Below are 20,982 nucleotides of genomic sequence, written 5' to 3'. Positions count from 1 at the left end.
AAAAAACCAGTTTTTAAACCAGTTTTATAAAAAACCAGTTTTAAAACCAGTTTTTAAAAATAACCAATTTAAAAACCAGTTTTTAAAAATAACCAATTTAAAAACCAGTTTTAAAACCAGTTTTTAAAAATAACCAATTTTCAAATAGCATTAAAACTAAACATAAAAAAAACCATTAAAAGAGCAAATACTTGTGACTTATAAGAGCATATTATGTTTAACATGTAAAGAGACATAAGTTCTACAAAATTAAGATTAAAACTAGTAGTATTGTAATCCTAATATGGTCCACAAAAGATCTAGTAGTTACATGAAGTTTAATTAAACCGCACACTAAATATCATATAGCAACAAAAAAAAAAGACACTCCAAAATGGACATGTTAAGTCTTAGTCTCAAGAAGCTCTGAGCACTTTCTTATTTCACGCTAATGCCAAATTCTTCCTCAACTTCCATCACAATCTCAACCTGCACAAAATTTAAACCGAGTGGATTAAATTCTTCCTCAAATACTATAAATTCACACATAATCATACAAGACAATCCACCCTATTCATATTAAGGAACTCCAATCCAACACAATTCAATTACAAAACAAAAATGATATATGGTTTTAATAAATGCAAACTCCAAATTTGTCATGTGTAGTTAATCTACCATAGTTCCTTAGCATTTGTGTAAATTTCTTGGTCATCATCATAGGAATCAACATTGTTAGTTGAAGAGATAATAAAATGAGTTCTGACTGCAAATTGGTTATGTGAAATGACTATGACTGAATCAAGACAAACCATGCATGATATATTCATCACGTGAGGAAATCATAATAAGATTTAAAATCAAACACATGCTATGGCAACCTATTACTAATACTAACATTCAAAAACCAAAAGTATACATATAAATCTTTGTTGGACACTAAGAAAGAGTAGTTAAATATTTAGTAGAAAAGCTTTACCGAGTGCAGTACAACAATTAAACCGAGAAGTCCTCTTCAAGTGCAACAGAGGTTGAGGATGTTGAACAGCTAGCACCATCTTCCGTACGAAGTAATTCTACAAAACATATAAATACATTTCATTATGCCTCAAGTATAATAAATAATAATACATTAGCGAGTATACTTAGTTATCATACCTTGCTCATATCTCTCAAGAAGATCAAAATCTTCATTTGTAATCAAGGATGAAGATGTTCCTTTGAGCCAATCCTGAGTGCATATCAGTGCTTCGACTGTTTTAGGTGTTAATGAGCTACGATATGGATCAAGCACCCTTTCTCCTGTACTGAATGCAGATTCAGACGCCACTGTGCTTATTGGTATAGCTAGCACATCCCTTGCAATGTTTGCAAGGATGGGATAGCGGCCAGAGTTTACTCTCCACCACTCTAGAACATTTATCTCCATGTTATGCTCTAACTTCTCTCCAAGATAAGCAATTAATTCATTATCTGCATTGTCACACCCTTCTGAAAGATAGAACTCAGCAGTTCCATAAGGATGACTAACACTACCAAAAACTTGCGGCTCATTTGAATTACCTTGGGGACACATAAATCCAACACAATATTCCTCATAAATAGATGTCAAGCAAGACTCTAAGGTTCCTTTCAAGGCATCAGCATCAACCTTATTATAATATCGTCGTACCATCCAATCAACCAATCTAACCTTGCGTCTAGGGTCGAAAACTAGAGCAATCAACAACAACATGTTAAGCTTATCATGAGATCCCCAATACTTATCATACTTCTTCTTCATCTTTTGAGCTGCTGAACGTAGATGTTCATCTTCAGACGCACACATAGCCACAATGCTCTTTCCAATACCCAGGACCTCAAACATATAAATATTGCTTGTCAAATAAGATGACCCTGATATTTTTACAGTAGCATCATAAAACAATTTCAAGAATGGAATGATTAAGTTGATATGCTTCCAATCGTCTTTCGTCGGAACACCTTTTCCCTTTTTTGTCAATTCATTCACATACCTAACACAACATAAAATGAGAATAAGTAAGATTAGTCTCTTCATAACTAGGATTACATCATTAAAACAACAAGGATTACATCCAATCTGGTCTCAAAACAAATTACAGAAAGAACTAAACAACAAATTTCTTTTCCACTACAAAGCAAACAAATGCTGAGAAAACTAAGAAATAAAAAGTGAGGAACTAAAGCTCAACTTTGAGGAAGATAAATCAAACACCAGAACAATCAAAGGTTTTGTAAAAGACATCCTTGACTCTGTACGTAAACTGAGAGATGTATCACTGATCTCAAATGCAACAACCAAAATCAGCAAATACATACTCTGACAGTTCATGACAAAATGTTAGAAGATTGAACTGTTTACAGTCTTAACATCATAAAATCAAATTCAAAACGCAGCTTGCAAAACGGCAGTGACCAAAGTTTAGATGAAGATTGGACTCTCCACATTCTGACTTCAACAACCATTTAGTTCGCTAAATTCAATGACTAGATCAATTTGTTAGCTCAAACAAACAATATGAAACAAACATAACATAAAAGTAATGATAATGCATTCACTAGCAGACCCATCATTATCAAAATAAGACCTATTTGGATGTGCTTATTTTAGCTTATCTACAGTCCTAAGTTTTGTGAGATTGTTTGAGAGACCAAGCATTTTTCTTCACTTTGGATAGTCATGACATTCGATAGAAACTAAGAAAACAGTCACTGCCTATTCAGTCCTTCTATTAAGTAATGCTAAGCCATAACTTTTAATGATTGCTCCTCATTAAATAAGGAAAATGCAAAACACCAAATTGCTCCTCATCAAATAATCAGCAGAATAGACAACATGTTCAGTTCTTACATACATGATACAGTATACAATATACACCAACAACCATAAATTATAATTTCTGATCTGACACAGAGATAATTTAGGGGATAGTTTCTAGCAGTATGTGTTTTGTGCCCATAGTAATATTCACTAATAAAAAATTAATTCACGTACCTTTTATTTCGGTAACCTAATTCTTCAAAAGTTCTTTCATGATTTGATGCGGATACTAACATCAAGTAAGTTGAATTCCAACGAGTCTCAACATCTAGAGAAACTAAACCTTTATAGTCCATGCTCTCCTCATCAATACATGCCTTGAATTTAGCAAGTCTCGCGGGAGAAGATCTAGCATACCAAACAGCATGACGAACTCTATAAACAGAAGCATCAATGTCTTTCAAACCTTCTTTCACAATTAAGTTCAATATGTGTGCGCAACACCTCATATGAAAATTGTTTCCGCTCATAACTAAACTATTCTTGGACAAAAGCCTTCTCTTGAGACGTTCAACCCCAACATCATTAGATGAAGCATTATCAACCGTCAAACTAAGCACGCGGTTTAAACCCCAACTATTCAAACACATCTCCATTGTTTCACAAATAGCATCTCCTGTATGACTTGTGACTTGACAAAAAGTTAAGATTTTCTTCTGTAAGTGCCAATTATTGTCAATGAAATGGGCCGTCACACACATATAGCTCAACTTTTGACAAGAAGTCCACATATCAGTGGTGAGACAAACTCTTCGGCAATTCATAGAGAGAAAATTTTTCAAAATCATTCTTTCGGTGTCCCACAGTTTCAAGACATCACGTGCCAATGTTGTGCGCGAACAAATCTGAAATCTTGGTGAAGCGAGACTCATAAATTCATGAAAAGACTCGTGTTCAACCTTCCGAAAAGGAATCTCCATGTTAATGAACATCTTAACCATTGCTCTTCGAATAGCTTCTTGGTCAAACTTGACAATTATAGGAGAGCCAACTTGTTCTTCATCACTTGTTATACAAGATGATGTCTTTTGCTTCTTGTAAGCGAGACATCTCGATAAATGAGCATGCATTGAACTAGTTCCATTATTATACTTAATCTTTGTGTCACAGTATTTGCACGAAGCTTTTTGTTCTTCTTCTGACGATACAATGAAATGATTCCAAGCCTTGTTTAATTTCCTCTTTGCTAGTAATTCACCTTGTTTAATTGACGAGCAAGTTTCCCGAATAGGTTTGCTTGTGTCTTTTTGTTGGCTTTGCTTGTGTGATATTATCTAAAATGAGTTTAGATAGAGATGATTGTATGTGAAATTAAACCGAGGTCTGAATTTTACTCAAGGGTTTATGATATGAAATTTGATTAGAAATCTTGTTTGGTTTGATAAAACTGTGTCACTTTGCACCTAGCATACATTCAAACTGCGGTAAACAATTTGGCATTTTCACTTTTGTTTGTACTTATTTGAATTTGTGAATCGGAACCAAACCTCTCACACCATACATAGAGAAGAAATGAAGATGGAGATTTTGCTCTAATACTTGCTGTGTATGAGATTTTGGCAAATGGAAATTCTTGCTAAGTATCTTCAACTTGACTGCAATATTGGTGCATATATTCAACTCATTCATGAGTAATTGTAGCGGATTTGCTTGGTATTTAACTAGATAGCCACTTGTGCTTGGTATGATATAGTCCAAACATGTGTTTGTTAGTGGTGGGTAGCTTATAAGCCATTTTTGTAAGAATTGAGTTATACCCAATTCAAATTCTAAGAACTTACTTGAATATAGATGACAAAAATGCGAATTTTGAGAAACCACTACCTCATGTGATACTTCTTAAATTCTAATGAAATGGTTTTTGGATCCAATTTAATTGGCATTCATCATGTCCTAACCAATTTCACTAGATCTGTCTATTTTGATTCTGATCATTTTAAAGGACTGTACTTTGAAGTGATCAGAATTCCAAGATTTAGATATGTTATCTGTCTAGGGCCCCTACTTAAATGTTTTTCGTCTTTATAAATATCTCAAATTTAATTTTTAGTCAGTATTTAAAAATTAATATATTTTATTCTTTATAAAGTTTTTAAAATCTTTATTTATCAAATTTTAACATTTTTTAAATGATAAAAATTAAATATGAATTTTTTAAATCTAAAAAGATTATGATAAAAGTAATTAAAATTTCGACTTTAAAATTAAATTTTGAGATTTTTTTTTTTCAAAGAATTTTTTAAAACGTTATAAACATGTATACAATTATACTTATGGTTGGACTACCATACAAACTATGCTTCAAATGCCATTTGTTCAAAACATTTACAATATTGTTATGTGCACCTTCATATTCATTATTTTTATTCCAAATATCAAACATCATCGCTTATACATTAACATGCCATAACTCTAATTAAATATAAAACATCATAGGTGAAAAAAAAATTAAGAATAATACTATTATTCTTATATATCTAATTGAGGATATTACTATTCGTTTGTAAACTTTGGACAAAACAATATTATTATGTTACACTATTATTTAATTTTATTTTTCATTTAAATTGTTGACTTTTTTATGGGAATAAACTTCTTTCAGGAATGTAATGGAATGCTTGCCATTTTTCATTCATCTGAATAGTATAAATATACATCAATTAGTAACGTTAGGTGAATCGTCTAATTATTATACATTACGACAATTATGACTCAATATTCTATATTGTCTAGCTATGATATATTATGCCAAATTATGACTTAATAATATATTTTATCACACCCCACACTGGAAGTGGGAGGTTTACATACACTTAAATTGATTCAAAAATCATCAAAGAGAATACAAGGAAGCCTTTTGGTGAAGATGTCTGCAATCTAATGTCTACAGGAAATATGAAGAACGCATGCCTGACTACGAGCTACCTTTTCTCGAACAAAATTAATGTCCATCTTAATATGCTTGGTACGCTGATGCTGTACAGGATTACCAGATAGATAGATGGCACTGACATTGTCACAATACACTAAGGTGACATGAGCAATGGAAAAATAGAGCTCCAATAAAAGATTGCAAATCCAACACGATTCAGAGACAACATTGGCAACACTTCTATATTTGACTTCATTACTAAAACGAGAGTGAGCAGACTGACTTTTGGAAGACCAATAGATAAGGTTGTCATTGAGAAAAATACAATACTCGAATATGGAGCACTTGGTATCAAGACATCCACCCCAATCAGTATCAATGTAGGAGATAAGCTTTGTAATGCGGATGATGATAAATGTAATCCAAAGTGTATGATACCTTGAACATAACGCAAATATGCACTTGAGAGCAAACATGTGTTGCGTGCTAGGTGCATGCATGTGAAGACAGACTTGCTGAACCACATAAGATATCTCCGGTCTAGTGAACATGAGGTACTGTATGGCCCCTACAAGACTTCGATATAAAGAGGGATCCTTATAGGGTTTGCCATAGGAGGTGCTGAGTTTTTTCTTGGTATCGACAAGGGTGGCTAACGGTTTGCAAGATGTCATGCCACCCCGTTCCATGAGCTTTGAAGCATAGGTTCTTTGACTTAGAAAGATGCTACCAAGGTGACAAGAGACAACAATATCCACAAAGTACATAATTGATTTGCAAAGAACACGAGTATAGGTAATAAGGATGATGTCGTTCACATAAAGAAGAATGTACGCCATGTTAGAATTTTTACGATATATCAAGAAAGATTGGTCTGATGTGTTATTTCGGAAACCAATGGTGGCTACATAGTCAGCAAAACATTGGCACCATGCTCTATGCACTTGTTGTTGAGTTTATTATAATGTATGTAGATGACATGTTTCACTAACCTTTCATAGAACATGCATTCATTTAAAGTGATATAGAAAATAATAATTTGAAAATTAATTTATATTTGAAAATCAACTTAGATCAATAATTATTTTTCGAATTTAATTAATCTATCGCTCTTTAACACGCAGAACATGGTTCCATGCCCCAAATTTTTCAAAGCAGCAAATCTTTTTTTAGTTAATATTGAAAACATCAAATTATTGAGAAATTCCGAATCATCTTCATCGCTGTCATCATAATAATCATCACCATCGATTAAAATAATGATGATAACAATGATGATGATTCTGAATCAGTCAACATATTAATGCTTTGCAAAATAAAATAGGAGATAATGAAAAATTGCTTTATTGAATAAAATTATATGTATTAAATAGCAAGAGAGATGAATTACAATATACATACAATTTGAAAAATGGTTCATTTAAGTTATTTTTCAAGAATTATTTAATTTTTCAAATTATTATCTTCTACATCAATTTTAATTGTTGTATATGTTTAGTGAGGTGTAGGGAAAAACAAGCCATCTGCATGTTTTATAATAAACTTATATTCAAAATAAGTTGTTGCTGCTAGATTTCGAACCCATGACCTAAACATATTTCACAACAGTTGTGTAGTATAACCACTGTGATAGGTAGCGCGCTAGCTATAACATATCATCACAGTCACGCGACCGTGGTAAAAAACATCAAATATACAATCACCCCTTATCTCACAACGGTTGAGTAAGCGTTGTGGTACCCCTTTTCTCGGACTTAGGATATTTGGAATTGTCTAAAAGGCAAACTTCATGTAGACTCTTAATTAGAAATCTATCATGAGAAAATATGAAATTATCTCTACAAAAGTAGAGGTAGTCTTATATATTAGTCGTGCCACTAAAAGGATAGTATTGATCTCTGAGCCAAAAAAAAAACGAGACGGTTAAAAAGTAGCTTCGCTTTAACTTGATGTGGGTTCGGTAATCCAATCCATTCTCAGCAGAACTAAACTTTGTTTAGTAATCTTGTTGAAACGTAAACTTGCGGCCATTCACTACCAAGTCCCAACTCCCAAACTTAATGTGACTCTGCAGGAGTAATAGATAAGTTTATGTTGTTATCGAAAGAGATTAATTTATGTGTCATGTATATCTTCATGAAATCTCTTTATATTCATAAAAATTAAAAAGGCACATGGCCAATTGAAGGTGGCAATGAAAAGAATATAGTATTCTCATGGTTAGTGCAAGAGACAAATGGGAATCTTTATATGTTAATATTGTATATTCATTCTATATTAGTTTTGTATTATTGTACAACTTTACAGGACTGCATTGTCTTGAAAATGTAACGACTATTTAATGTGACCCTTTTGTTTAGATTCCTTCATCTAAGCATTCTTCTTCCCTTGCTCTACAATCATGAAGCTTCAGAATAATTTTTTGAACTTTACCTTAATTGCATCCTTTCTCTTCCTCTTGCTACTATTCAAAATAGTTAAGAGATGGAGTACTTCTAAAAATTCTAACGCCAACTTACCACCAGGACCATGGAGACTTCCCTTCATAGGGAACATACATCAAATTATTAGCAGCCCATTGCCTCATCATTCCTTCAAAAATTTGGCACAAAAGTATGGACCTTTGATGTACCTAAAACTTGGTGAGGTACCATACATAATAGTTAGTTCATCAGAAATGGCCAAAGAGATTATGAAAACACAAGACCTCAACTTTTGTAATAGGCCAAACCTTATGCTGTCCACAATATATAGTTACAATAATACTGATATTTTGTTCTCTATATATGGAGAGCACTGGAGGCAACTACGGAAGATATGCGTTATAGAGCTATTGAGTGTAAAGCGTGTCCAGTCATTTAGGTCCATAAGAGAAGAAGAGGTGTCAGATCTTGCTAAATCAATCTCGGCAAAAGAAGGATTGGTTGTTAATCTCACTCATCAGATATTTTCAATGACATGTGGGATAGTTGCCCGGGCAGCATTAGGGAAAAGGAGCAAACACCAACAAGTAGTCGTTTCATTAATTAATGAAATGATAAATATGCTAGGAGGAATTTATATTGCTGATTTGTATCCTTCTATTAAAATTCTTCAAAGGATGAGTAGGGCGAAGTCCAAAATTGAAAAACTTCATAGCGAGATTGATATGATATTGCAAGACATCATCAACGATCACCGAAGCATTCACAAGGAAGCAAGCAAAGATGAAAATCTAATTGAAGCTCTTATCAAGATTCAACAGAAAAATGATCAATCACAACTTCCATTGACTGACGACAATATGAAAGCAATCATCCAGGTTAGTCTATAACAAAATCACCACAATTCACCTATATGGAAGAAAATTTATGTTTGTTTAGGTTATCATTTTTCATGTTGATTCATTTGCAGGACATGTTTGCTGCTGGTACTGAAACATCATCAGGGGTATTGTTATGGGGGATGTCTGAGTTAGTAAAGAATCCAAAGGTAATGGAAGAAGCACAAGCTGAGGTAAGAAGAGTGTTTGATAAGAAAGGAGGTGTAGATGAATCAGAGTTGCACCAGTTGACATACTTAAAGTGTGTAATCAAAGAAACACTAAGGTTGCATCCTATTGCACCATTGTTAGTTCCAAGAGAAAATGGGGAGAAATGCCAAATAAATGGCTATGATATACCAGCTAAGACAAGGGTCATGGTTAATGTTTGGGCAATTGGAAGAGATCCAAAGTATTGGGTTGAAGCTGAGAGTTTTAAACCGGAGAGGTTTATTAATAGCCCAATTGATTTTAGAGGCACTGACTTTGAGTTCATACCATTTGGTGCTGGAAGGAGGATGTGTTCAGGAATTGGATTTGCCTTACCAAACATTGAGCTCCCGTTTGCTAAATTACTTTACCACTTTGATTGGAAGCTTCCCAATGAAAAGAAAAATGAAGAACTTGATATGACTGAGACATTTGGATTAACTGTTGGAAGAAAACATGATTTGTGCTTAATTCCTATTATTCGTCGTCTTTAATTTTTTCTTTATTACTTAGTAAAAGCATTTGGAAAATGATTGTAATAAAGAGAGAAAATACAATGTATCTCTCCAATGTTATGTATTGGTAATTAAACTTTAGAAGCTCGTTTATGTGTGGTTTGGTTATATTGTACAATGTTATATTATATTTCAGCGGTAAACAATTTCATTGTAGTTGTACAAACTTAGTAATTAGAACCGAACTCGAACATGTGTATTTTTTTAATTTTATGAAATTGAAATAATTTAAATGATATTCTTAGATATGATTTATTGGTATAAAATTAAATTGTATCTTAGAAAAGTAAATTTGTTTTGTATAAATAATATAAGATTATTAAATTTTAAATTTTATTATTCTAGAATTAAAAAAAATGATATTTGAAATAATATGCTTTTGTATTTGTTGGAATTTGAACTTATGACCGCAAATAGAAATTTAATACATGAGCTTGTCTTTTCAGAAGTGATGAATTTTGGAAAATATACTCTCTTAACTAAGTATATTTAGTTGGAGTGATTCTTGTGTTAGAAATTTTAGTTCAAAATGAGTTTTTAATTCATATCTTTCAAAATACTTTTTATAATAAGACTAAAATGTTATAGTGAGTTGAATATCGGAGTATGCTATTGATATATAAAAGGTTACATATGTATTATATTGCATTTTTTTCACTTAAAATTATTTAAGAAACATAAATAAATTAAAATATGTAGGTCGGAAACAAATTGTTGTGATTCTCAACCAAAAAAATGAAACACAACTGTTCATTTATCAAAATAATTTAGTAAGGAATACTTTCAGAAAAATGTAATAAACACATAATAACACCAATACACACTATCACTGCTTAGTATCAAAATAACTAAGATCTCACATATACAATAAAATAAAACAAAAGAAAAAAACAAATACAAAAGAAGATTTAGGGTAAAAGTTGTTTAAAAAAACTTGCAGATTTTATATAGTATTTGAGTTTTTGCAAAGTGATTTTAATATCAAATGTTAAAACTAACCATTGAAAGAGTAGTATAACATTTTGTTTTTAATAAAAAAAAAAGTCAAAAATTATTTTAGATACATTATATGAAAAAAATATAAAATTTCTTTTATTTTAATTTTATTAACTAAAAAGTAATTGCAAGGAAAATAAAAATATTATTTTATAATTTTTTATGAGAATATGTAAGTTTTTTTAATAAGATTAATATATTGAAAAAGAAAAACAAAAAAGAGAAGGACTATATTAAAATCCTCTAAAAAAGAAGAGAATCTAAAAAGACATTTCAAGGTTATTTCTCACAAAATCTTGTTTAATGACACCATAGAAATCTCATCAAAGAAGGTTAAGAAAGTAGTTGTGAGGCCTATAATTAAAAAATTATTGCAAGAAAAATATAAACATTATTTTAAAAGTTTTATTAAAATATGTTAGTAGATAATAGGTTAGTATTTTTTTTTTTGGTTGCATTTTTAAGCATTTGAACTTGTGACCTCGAGTAAATAAATTTTAGAAGATTCCACATAGAATTACGAGTGATGTGGCAAAAATAAACTTTTTAAGTCGGGTTCAAATGGCATAAGAGGATTCTGAAAGCGTAGGCTTTTTAAATCGGTTTAGGTTTAACTGATCTAACAAACATTTCTTAAGTCAGGTCCTGAACCAACTTAAGAAGCACAAACTTCTTATGTTGGCAAATCTTAAGTCAGGTTCAAAATCGTCTTAACAGTTTGTTTTTAACTGATTTAACAAGCGTTTCTTCTACTATTGATTACTTATTTGTCTGTGTTTTTCTTTTGTGAGCTAATTGCATGAGGAAAAAATGATTCAAGCATGGGAGAATTTGATAAGCTTGTTTTTATCGTTTATAACCATTTGAATTTATTCCATATTGTCTATTTTTTGTTTCGCTTTGTTTTTATTTTACCTCTATTTTCTTGTTTTCATTTTGTTTCACATGTTTGTAGAGAATTGAAGGTTTTAAGCCTCGTGTAGATTTATACTTTAAAATTTGTCATGAGAAAAAAAATATGAAATTGCTCGTCTTTTAGGACTTATTGTATATATCTCTATAAAAGTTAAAGTAACCTTAAATATCAATCTAATCTATACACTAGAAGGATAGTATTGATATTTAAGCCAAAAAGACAAGACGGTTATACCAATGCTACAAATATGTCTCTAGTATAATAAAAGTAAAACTCTTTTAAAAAGTAGCTTCGCTTACAGGATTCTTAAAGAATGAACCACGCTACGGAAGTAGGTGAATCACGGGTTTATAACAAGATTATATCATATGCTCTAAAATGAGATATGATCATTTTATCTTTTTTATTTTGCAAGAAACATGAATTTTCATAATAAAATGAAAAATGAGAGTTTTACATAAACAGAGCCATAGGCGGAAATCACTTGTGTTTATTTTTATAGTTATTTAAATCAATAAAAAAACAATTTAAATCTTAATTCTTTTTTTTTTTTACAAAAGCAAGCTCAACGCATTTCATTCAAAATAATAGATTGAATACAAGGAGAAATCACGTTTGTAATACTACGTCTAGACCAAAAATTGGCCGCCTTCGCAAGGGAGTAGGCAACCGAATTCGCTTGACACTTAACGAACTTCACCTCGAAGTTTGAAAATATATGTAACAGGTTTCTAATGGACATAATAATTAAACTAAACTCGGAATCACCCTTACGATTGGAGTGGATGGCTTGAACCACATGTTGAGCGTCGCTTTCAAAGATGACATTTTCCAAGTGCAAAGCTAGAGCACTCTCGATAGCTTCTTTAATGGCCGAAGCTTCCGCTTCAAGAATGGAGAAAGTACCAATATCCCAAGCAACTCCTGCAACAATGAAATTTCCACTTTTATCCCGCACACACCAACCTCTGTTAGTTGTCCCTCACTGTTTATTAAACCCCGCATCCACACTGCACTTTAACCATCCTTCCGGTGGCGGGTTCCAACTAGTGACATTCTGATGATTTTCATTTCTTTCCTGATTTCTTTGAGCCATAAACCAATCTTGCCAATTATGAAACGCAATCAATCCCAACTTGGATGCTTCCTCCTTCTCATTGTGCCAAATAAGATCATTTATATTCTTCCAAATTACATCCATCACAACTGCAAATCTCCCTGCAACCTTCCTATCCTCCAAGCTACAAAAATCAAGAATAAGGGATTTTGCATCGTTAAAAGATCGTAATCTAGGGTCTAAGAGATTGGACAAACCTGCTGCCCTCTAACACCGGATAGAAGTATCACACTTAAAGAAAATATGCCAATCATCTTCATCGTGATTCTCACAAAACTGACACGCTGACGGGCAAGGGACGAAATGTTGACGAAGTTTGATACGCGTTGGTAAGCAACCCCTACAAATTCTCCACAACAAGTGTTTTGATCTAGCGGGAGCTTTTATGTTCCAAAGACTACTTCAATCCGCCTTTATAATATCATTATTCTGTCTCACAAAAGACCTCCTCCACAATTTGTATCCCGAACAAACACTATACACACCATTTTGTTCTTCTTTCCAAATCAACCTATCCTTCACTACCTCCTTCAACAAAGGGACCTGTAAGATATCTTCACAAGCTACATGATCAAATAAATCCTTTATCAGTCGCATATCCCATTGTTTCTCATTTGGCAACATCAACTGTTTAACAGTAATATCATACGTATCTTGCTTTTAGGGTCCAATAAGACAACCTTCTCTTCTTCCCCTAAGCCAAGGTTCATTCATTGCCATAATTTGACTACCATCTCCTATACTCCACCTGTAACCCAGCATTAAGACTTCTCTAGCCTTCCATAAACTTCTCCAAACAAAACTAGGATTAAACCCGATATTATCATAGAAAAAAGAAGTTTTAGGGTAATACCTTGCTTTGAAAATTTTGGAGACAAGCGTGCATGTGTGGTTTGCTTATCAAGTTCCATCCTTGTTTAGCTACCATAGCCATATTGAAAGCTTTCAGATCTCTAAAGCCCAACCCACCTTCCTTCTTAGTACTTGTTAATTTATCCCACGACATCCGTCTTATACCACTAGTATTATTATTTCCTCCTCCCCACCAGAAAGAATTCAACATCTTCTCAATATCATTTATAGTTACATCTGGTAAAATGAAAATGCTCATAACATATGCTGGAATAGATTGAAGCACATATTTTATCATGATTTCCTTTCCTGCTTTTGATGAAGATCTTCCTCTCCACGAGTTAATCCTCTTCCAAATCCGATCCTTGATAAAAGAAAATGTTGCCTTCTTGCTTCTACCAATCATCGATGGTAATCCTAAGTAATTCCCGGTCCCCATGACATGGTGTACTCCCATAATTTTTGCAATGTCTTCTTGCGCCGGTTTGCTCAAGTTACGACTAAAAAACACTTCAGACTTATTCAAGTTAATCTCGTGTCCTGACACATCAACATATGTCATGAGCAAACCCATGAGATGGGTCACCTCCGATAAGTTAGCCCTGCAAAATAAAAAACAGTCATCAGCAAAAGGCAGATGGGACACACTTGGTGCCCCTCTGCAAACCTGGATCCCATGGATATCGCCCCGTGCCACCGCTCCCTTTATAAGGGCTGAAAGACCCTCTGATATAAGAATAAAGAGGTAAGGGGATAGAGGATCCCCTTGGCCGAGTCCTCTTCCTGGTTCGATTGGTCCAACACGATCTGAGTTAACAAGAACATAATAGTGTACCGAAGTAATTGTGAAATACGGGAATTTGATAATCCAATATGTACTGAGCGGAACAAATGTTTTTCTTAATATTCTAATAGAAGCATACACTTGCAGCCATGGGCGGAACTACAGCCCAGCAAGCCCGGGCACGCGTCCGGGCTCAACCTCTCCTTTCGTTGTATACTCTCCGTTTAATAGTCGATTTTTAGACAACATCAGAGATAAAATTAGTAATTTTTAGACAAAATTAAGGATAAAATTAGTAAAAATAAGGTATGAAATTTTAAGACAAAATCAAGAACATAATTTTTAGACAAAATCAAAGCAAAATTAATAGAAATATGATGTAAAAATAAGATTAATTTTTTTTGCCCAAATTCCCTAAAATTTTTTACTCCGCCAATTATCACTGTCATACTTAATGTGATTATGTAGGAGAGGTAGATAAGTTTATGCTGTTACCGAGAGAGATAAATTTATGCATCATGCTTATCTTCTTGAAATAGCCTTATCTTTATAATAAAAAAAGGTCCATGACGAGTTGAGCCGAGCGTGACAGGTGCAGTGAAAAATAATACTAGTATAGTATTCTCGTGATTTAGTGCAAAGGACAAATAGATGACTATATTATTGTATTCTGGTTTACAATCATGAACCTTTATGTTAATATTGTATTCATTTTATATTATATTAGTTTTGTATTATTGCACTTCTTTACTGGACTGCATTGTCTTGAAAATGACTATTTAATGTGAATATTTAGTTTAGATAACTTCATCTAAGCATTCTTCTTCCCTTGCTCTACAATCATGGAGCTTCACAACAATTTTTCAAACTTCACCCTACTTTCATCCTTTCTCTTCCTCTTGGTACTATTCAAAATAGTTAAAAGAATGAGTATTTCTAAAAATTCTAGCGCCAAATTACCACCAGGACCATGGAGACTGCCCTTCATAGGGAACATACATCAGATTATTAGCAGCCCATTGCCTCATCATTCCTTCAAAAATTTGGCACAAAAGTATGGACCTTTGATGTACCTAAAACTTGGTGAGGTACCATACATAATAGTTAGTTCACCAGAAATGGCCAAAGAGATTATGAAGACACATGACCTCAACTTTTGCGATAGGCCAAACCTTATGATGTCCACAATATATAGTTACAATAATACTGATATTTTATTCTCTGCATATGGAGAACACTGGAGGCAACTAAGGAAGATATGCGTTATAGAGCTATTGAGTGTAAAGCGTGTCCAGTCATTTGGTTCCATAAGAGAAGAAGAGGTGGAAGACCTAGTTAAATCAATTTCTGCAAAAGTAGGATTGGTTGTTAATCTCACTCATCAAATTTTTTCAATGACATACGGGATAGTTGCACAGGCAGCAGTGGGGAAAAGGAGCAAACACCAACAAGTATTCAGATCATTTATTTATGAATTAACATATATGCTAGGAGGAATTTATATTGCTGATTTGTATCCTTCTATTAAAATTCTTCAAAGGATGAGTAGGGCGAAGACCAAACTTGAAAAACTTCATAGAGAGATTGATATGATATTGCAAGACATCATCAACGATCACCGAAGCATTCACAAGGAAGCAAGCAAAGATGAAAATCTAATCGAAGCTCTTATCAAGATTCAACAGGAAAATGATCAATCACAACATCCATTGACAGATGACATTATGAAAGCAATCATCCTGGTTAGTCTACGACCTAAAGTGTTAAGTTAACATCTTTATTAAGTTATTCTTACACCAAACACATACAACACTATATTTCATTGTTCACCAATACTTTTTATTAACCAATTTTAATATACTACTAAAATTATTTTAATTTTCATTAACCTACTTTGTTTTAATACTAAACATTATTTTTAATGTCTGAATGTTTATTAATCCGCTTCATTAATCAACTTTTTATTTTTTTATAAACAAACTTTGTTTTACTACTAAATTATTTTTAATATTTGGCCGTTTGTTAAACAACTTCATCACTTTTTTTAATAGGTTATTGATTCATAAAGCTCGCACTAGGGGTGCAACCCTTACAAACAGAGAACCCTAGAGAATGATTGAGTCGGATAAAGGAAATTTAAACCAATAATAGTAATTGGATCTAAACTTAGAATATCCACTAGATAACCATCTCCAAGAAAGGAAAATAACATTAGAACAAACAACATCAAAACAAAAAGCTTTCCCGTCGAAGATAATAGCATTCCGCATAATCCAAAGACACCAAATCGTAGTTATCCACACCACATTGTTCACGGGTGTTCATGTTATTGTTCACATCAATGTTAATAAATATACTTATGTATTTTAAAAAGTAATGTTCACCATATAAATACGATGAATAGTTTATACGGTGTAAGTATTTGGTGTAGAAAATCTGTGTAAAGATAACATGCTGCTTTATTAATGATGCTCCACTATGCCACTACACTATTCACCTATGTGGAAGAAAATTTATGTTTGTTTATTGAGAGTTTGGAGGAGAGAGGAAGGAGGATTTCAAAATCTTTTAACATTTTTTGAAAAAAATATTTTGTATAGAAAGATAAAGTAATCTTTATTATTAATCTATTTTTAATTTTTGAAATCCCTTAAAAACAAAAATCATATTTGAATAATTTGTCTAAATTCTCCAAAATCTTTCAAAACCATCATTCAATACAAGTTTTGAGGTTTTCAAATTAAATTGTTTTTGGTGTTATAAAAAAACAAACTCTCCCGACTAAAATTCTTCTATTCATTTCACCTGGTCTTTTCTATTTTTTTTTTAACACCCTTATCTCACTTCCTCTCTAAACTTTCAAACAAAGTCTTAAAGAATAGATAGTGTAAATGTTGATCCATTTGTAGGACATGTTTGCTGCTGGTACTGAAACATCATCAGGAGTTTTATTATGGGGGATGTCTGAGTTAGTAAAAAATCCAAAGGTAATGGAAAAAGTACAGGATGAAGTGCGAAAAGTGTTCGATAAGAAAGGGGGTGTAGATGAATCAGAGTTGCACCAGTTGACATACTTAAAGTGTGTAGTCAAAGAAACACTAAGGTTGCATCCTATTGCACCATTGTTAGCTCCAAAAGAAAGTAGAGGGATATGTCAAATCAATGGCTATGATATTCCAGCTAAGACAAGGGTCATGGTCAATGCTTGGGCAATTGGAAGAGATCACAAGTATTGGGTTGATGCCAGTAGTTTTATACCGGAGAGATTTCTTAATAGCCCAATTGATTTCAAAGGAACAGACTTTGAATACTTACCATTTGGTTCTGGAAGGAGGATGTGTCCAGGAATTGCATTTGCCTTACCAAACGTTGACCTACCATTTGCTAAATTACTTTACCACTTTGATTGGAAGCTTCCAAATGAAATGAAAAATGAAGAACTTGATATGACTGAGACATTTGGATTAACTGTCGGAAGAAAACATGATTTGTGCTTAATTCCTATTACTCGTCGTCTTTAATTATTTTTGTATTACTTTTTAATAATAGCATGTGGAAAATGATTGTAATAAAAAGAGAAAATATCATTTATCTCTCCCATGAAGGAGTAAGATATTCCTTATAAAGTTTGTATTGGTAATTAATCTTTACAAATTGATTTATGTATGGTTACAATGTACAATGTTATAGGAGAAAATTGGTTTGGATGTGGTAGTTTATAGGAGATATTACTTATCTCAATTCTAGTTTTTACAAATTTAACAAAGATCCTTTATTATTTTTTATCGTAATTCTAATTGGTTTGTAATCTCTTTCTTTTTGTCGGGTTTTCCCGTTCAATTGTGTAGAAAGGTTGAAGAACCCTAAATTCTCCGTTAATATATTCCTTGATTAAAAAAAAAAAAGTACGATAATTCAACTGTAAAAAATTTCATTGTGGTTGTACAAAGTTAAAAATTAATTAGAATCGAATTCTAACTTTGCTTCTATTGGTTCTATCATAATGAAATCACTAAAAAATGTTAAGAATTGACACTTTATGAACATGTAATTTTTGTAATACTCTAAATCTTAAAACTTAAATATTTAGTATTATATGAGAATTTAAGGTGTTACCAATGAAAATTCTTTAGCAACACATAATTATTTAGCAACACATAGCGGGAAATTAAACAAAACATTAGGCAACACATGTCATCAACGCTCGTCATAGATTAGGTTCATTGCGACAGAATAATCAATAAAACATAACATTCAAAATACTCTTGTCATCGCTTTAATTTCATTATTAAGGAAACTGGAAAAAAAGCTTATCTTCAATATAGATCTAACTATTTTCTAACTCAAATTAAAATTATTTTTAAAAATCAAAGTAAAATCAAAATTTCATTCATAACTTAACTAATATCAAGTCTCCTTTCCCTCTTAAATCTAAAATCTTTTCTCAATAAAATCGGATGAAAAAGGATTTATTGGGTGTATATCTCTATGATTCCCGAATATTTTCATGCAAGTTGTATAGCTTGCCTTTCCAACATTCTTCATCCTCTCAAAACGTAATAACACAATCAAATTCAATTCGTTCCTTCACGGATGAAAAATGACCTATTGCGTATATATCTCTATGAACCCTAAATACTTGGATTCAAGTTGTATAACTTGTCTTTCAAGTACTTGTTATCTTGAAGGGATCTTGACTCGATTCATATAAATTGCTATTGTATAATAAAATCGAATGAAAATGATCTATTGCATGTATATCCCTGTGATTCTCGAGTGTTTGTATACAAGTTGTATAACTTGCCTTTAGAACACTCGGCACCCAACTAAAAACAACTTGAACTCATCAAACGTATCTTTTTCCGCCTTAGCGTAACCAAATTTTTTTCATAAACGAATGATGTTTTATCCATTCTAATGCAATACAAACAAACGCTTCAGCTTCCCACACGCACCCAATAAGAAACATTTATATGTTAGAATGTAACTTAAATGCCATTCACTAAAATCAACTAACAAATATTCATTAGCTACTTACAACTACAGAGCTTTGAATTCCTCATCGAACCTGAGGGTAGGTAGGAGCAAGACTGCAATCTTGTCAAGCACCCTAATAAAAAAACTGATTTTTTTTCACTTTCTTTCTCTTTTAAATAACCCGCAATAATAAGAAGAAAACAAATAATGTAAGCTAACACCCTAATTCACAAAATTAACTAAACAATTCTTGTTGAGTACAACAGATGTGTGGGGTGCTTATACCTTCCCCGCGCATAATCGACTCCTAAAACTGAATTTGATTGGGACTATCATATTTTTGTTATTTTGGAGTTTTATCTATGTTTTCTCTTTAATACATAAACTTAGTTGGCGACTGTGTTATCTTTCTAGCATTCGTACGCTCGGGTATTATATGCGTCGTGACAGAAGACGCCCTTCATGATAAAAAGGAGTGGGGGGAGGCGGAATCAAATCTTAGGGATAAAATGGTGTTAATTTTTTATGTCTATTTTGAATGGGCGAGAGAGCATGTTTCCTTCTTATATCCTCAGCTGAACCTAAGTAAGTTGGACTTCCTTAAAAACGTTTGCAATGGACAGCAGGTGGATGATGATGAAGAGGTGTCCCTCTTGGAGACTCAAAGTTCTTCTCCTTCCAAGGATGGTTTGGATGTTGACTTAGTGATGGAAGGAGGTAGACGTGAAGCTCTCTGTTTGGAGGAATCCTCACAAAGGAGGTAGTCCGGGATGAAGCTTAATGGATGAGCTTTTGTGGTGTTCTTTGGCCTTTAGTGACATTTATTGTAATTTTCGCCCTTGTGGGGATAAAGTGTTCAACCAAGGTATGAACAAAACTTATTTGGTGAAATTAGAAATCTACCCTTCCAGAATTATACTTTTCTCACTCATAAAGTACCTTCTTGAAAAAGCACTTCGACTAAACTTTTATTGGGGAAAACTAAACAAATAGAAATTTTAGAGAGAGAGTGAGAATAGTGAAATGAAAACATAATTATGGATATGAAAAAAAATGGAAAGGGACCTCTAATTATAGGTTAGAGGTTAGTACAAAAAAGGAAACAATTTTAAGGATTTTTAAAACTTGTCAATCAATTGGTACATATTGTTAATCGATTGATTACCTTAATTTAATTGATTATCAAGCTCAAGAAATAAAGGAAGATATTTAGACGTTGCACATTACTAAGAAGTTGTCCTAATCATTTAGGTCCATTTTTTAATTGCCTCAATCGATTGGTATATTGCTAATCGATTGGTAAAGACATGATCCCCGTGAACTTTTCTGATTTCTTATAACTCGTCTGGCATGGCTTCAAGATATTTTTGAAAAAAATTCATAAGAAAAATCAATTTAAAAAATATTTTCTTGTGTGTGTGATTTAGCCATGTACTTTTACGAGAACATCCTAATGCTTTATAAAGTATTCACTTAGACTGGTCAAGATAGGGCTTTCACTTACTTTCATATACTTCAAGACTTGTCAGATATTCATTTCTTATAGACACTTGCTTGAGTTTTCTTGAGATGAGGTTTGAGTTAAATTCTTTTTAATTTGCATTATCGAATAGTCTAGCCC

The 20,982-nt window shown here is 32.5% G+C and overlaps 2 protein-coding genes and 1 non-coding gene across 3 annotated transcripts; 1 reads left to right on the top strand and 2 right to left on the bottom strand.

The window, feature by feature from the left end:
• Positions 1 to 180: 180 nt before the first annotated feature.
• On the bottom strand, positions 181 to 6,532 carry LOC131619654 (zinc finger BED domain-containing protein RICESLEEPER 2-like). Its single transcript, XM_058890729.1, has 5 exons — positions 5,732 to 6,532; positions 2,996 to 4,095; positions 1,138 to 1,994; positions 959 to 1,055; positions 181 to 468 (listed from the first exon to the last, which is right to left on the bottom strand). Exons 1-4 carry the CDS (start codon positions 6,530 to 6,532, stop codon positions 976 to 978), a joined length of 2,838 nt encoding a protein of 945 aa, XP_058746712.1. The 3' UTR covers positions 181 to 468; positions 959 to 975.
• A 1,530-nt stretch (positions 6,533 to 8,062) lies between these two features.
• On the top strand, positions 8,063 to 18,180 carry LOC131619653 (uncharacterized). Its single transcript, XM_058890728.1, has 4 exons — positions 8,063 to 8,994; positions 9,087 to 9,690; positions 15,201 to 16,126; positions 17,294 to 18,180. The coding sequence occupies exons 1-4, from the start codon at positions 8,095 to 8,097 to the stop codon at positions 17,903 to 17,905; spliced, it is 3,042 nt and encodes a 1,013-aa protein (XP_058746711.1). The 5' UTR covers positions 8,063 to 8,094; the 3' UTR covers positions 17,906 to 18,180.
• LOC131621207 (small nucleolar RNA snoR135) lies at positions 10,414 to 10,555 on the bottom strand. The gene has a single exon (XR_009289532.1). It is a non-coding gene; the product is annotated as a small nucleolar RNA snoR135 (small nucleolar RNA).
• Positions 18,181 to 20,982: the final 2,802 nt, after the last annotated feature.

This window comes from Vicia villosa, linkage group LG7, assembly GCF_029867415.1.
Source record: "Vicia villosa cultivar HV-30 ecotype Madison, WI linkage group LG7, Vvil1.0, whole genome shotgun sequence".
NCBI lineage: Eukaryota > Viridiplantae > Streptophyta > Magnoliopsida > Fabales > Fabaceae > Vicia > Vicia villosa.
Note: the sequence above shows the minus strand (reverse complement) of the source record. Positions and strands in the feature narration are given on the sequence as shown.

Bases quoted from the DNA above. Each gene is read 5' to 3' on its own strand.
- LOC131619654 (XM_058890729.1), bottom strand. From the start codon at position 6,532: ATGGCGTACATTCTTCTTTATGTGAACGACATCATCCTTATTACCTAT. The intron at 4,096-5,731 runs GCATGCGTTCTT...AACTCATTTTAG, and splicing joins AAAAGGTAGCTCGTAGTCAG to ATAATATCACACAAGCAAAG. The intron at 1,056-1,137 runs GTATGATAACTA...TATGTTTTGTAG, and splicing joins TCTTGAGAGATATGAGCAAG to AATTACTTCGTACGGAAGAT.
- LOC131619653 (XM_058890728.1), top strand. From the start codon at position 8,095: ATGAAGCTTCAGAATAATTTTTTGAACTTTACCTTAATTGCATCCTTT. The intron at 8,995-9,086 runs GTTAGTCTATAA...ATTCATTTGCAG, and splicing joins ATATGAAAGCAATCATCCAG to GACATGTTTGCTGCTGGTAC. The intron at 16,127-17,293 runs GTTAGTCTACGA...ATCCATTTGTAG, and splicing joins TTATGAAAGCAATCATCCTG to GACATGTTTGCTGCTGGTAC.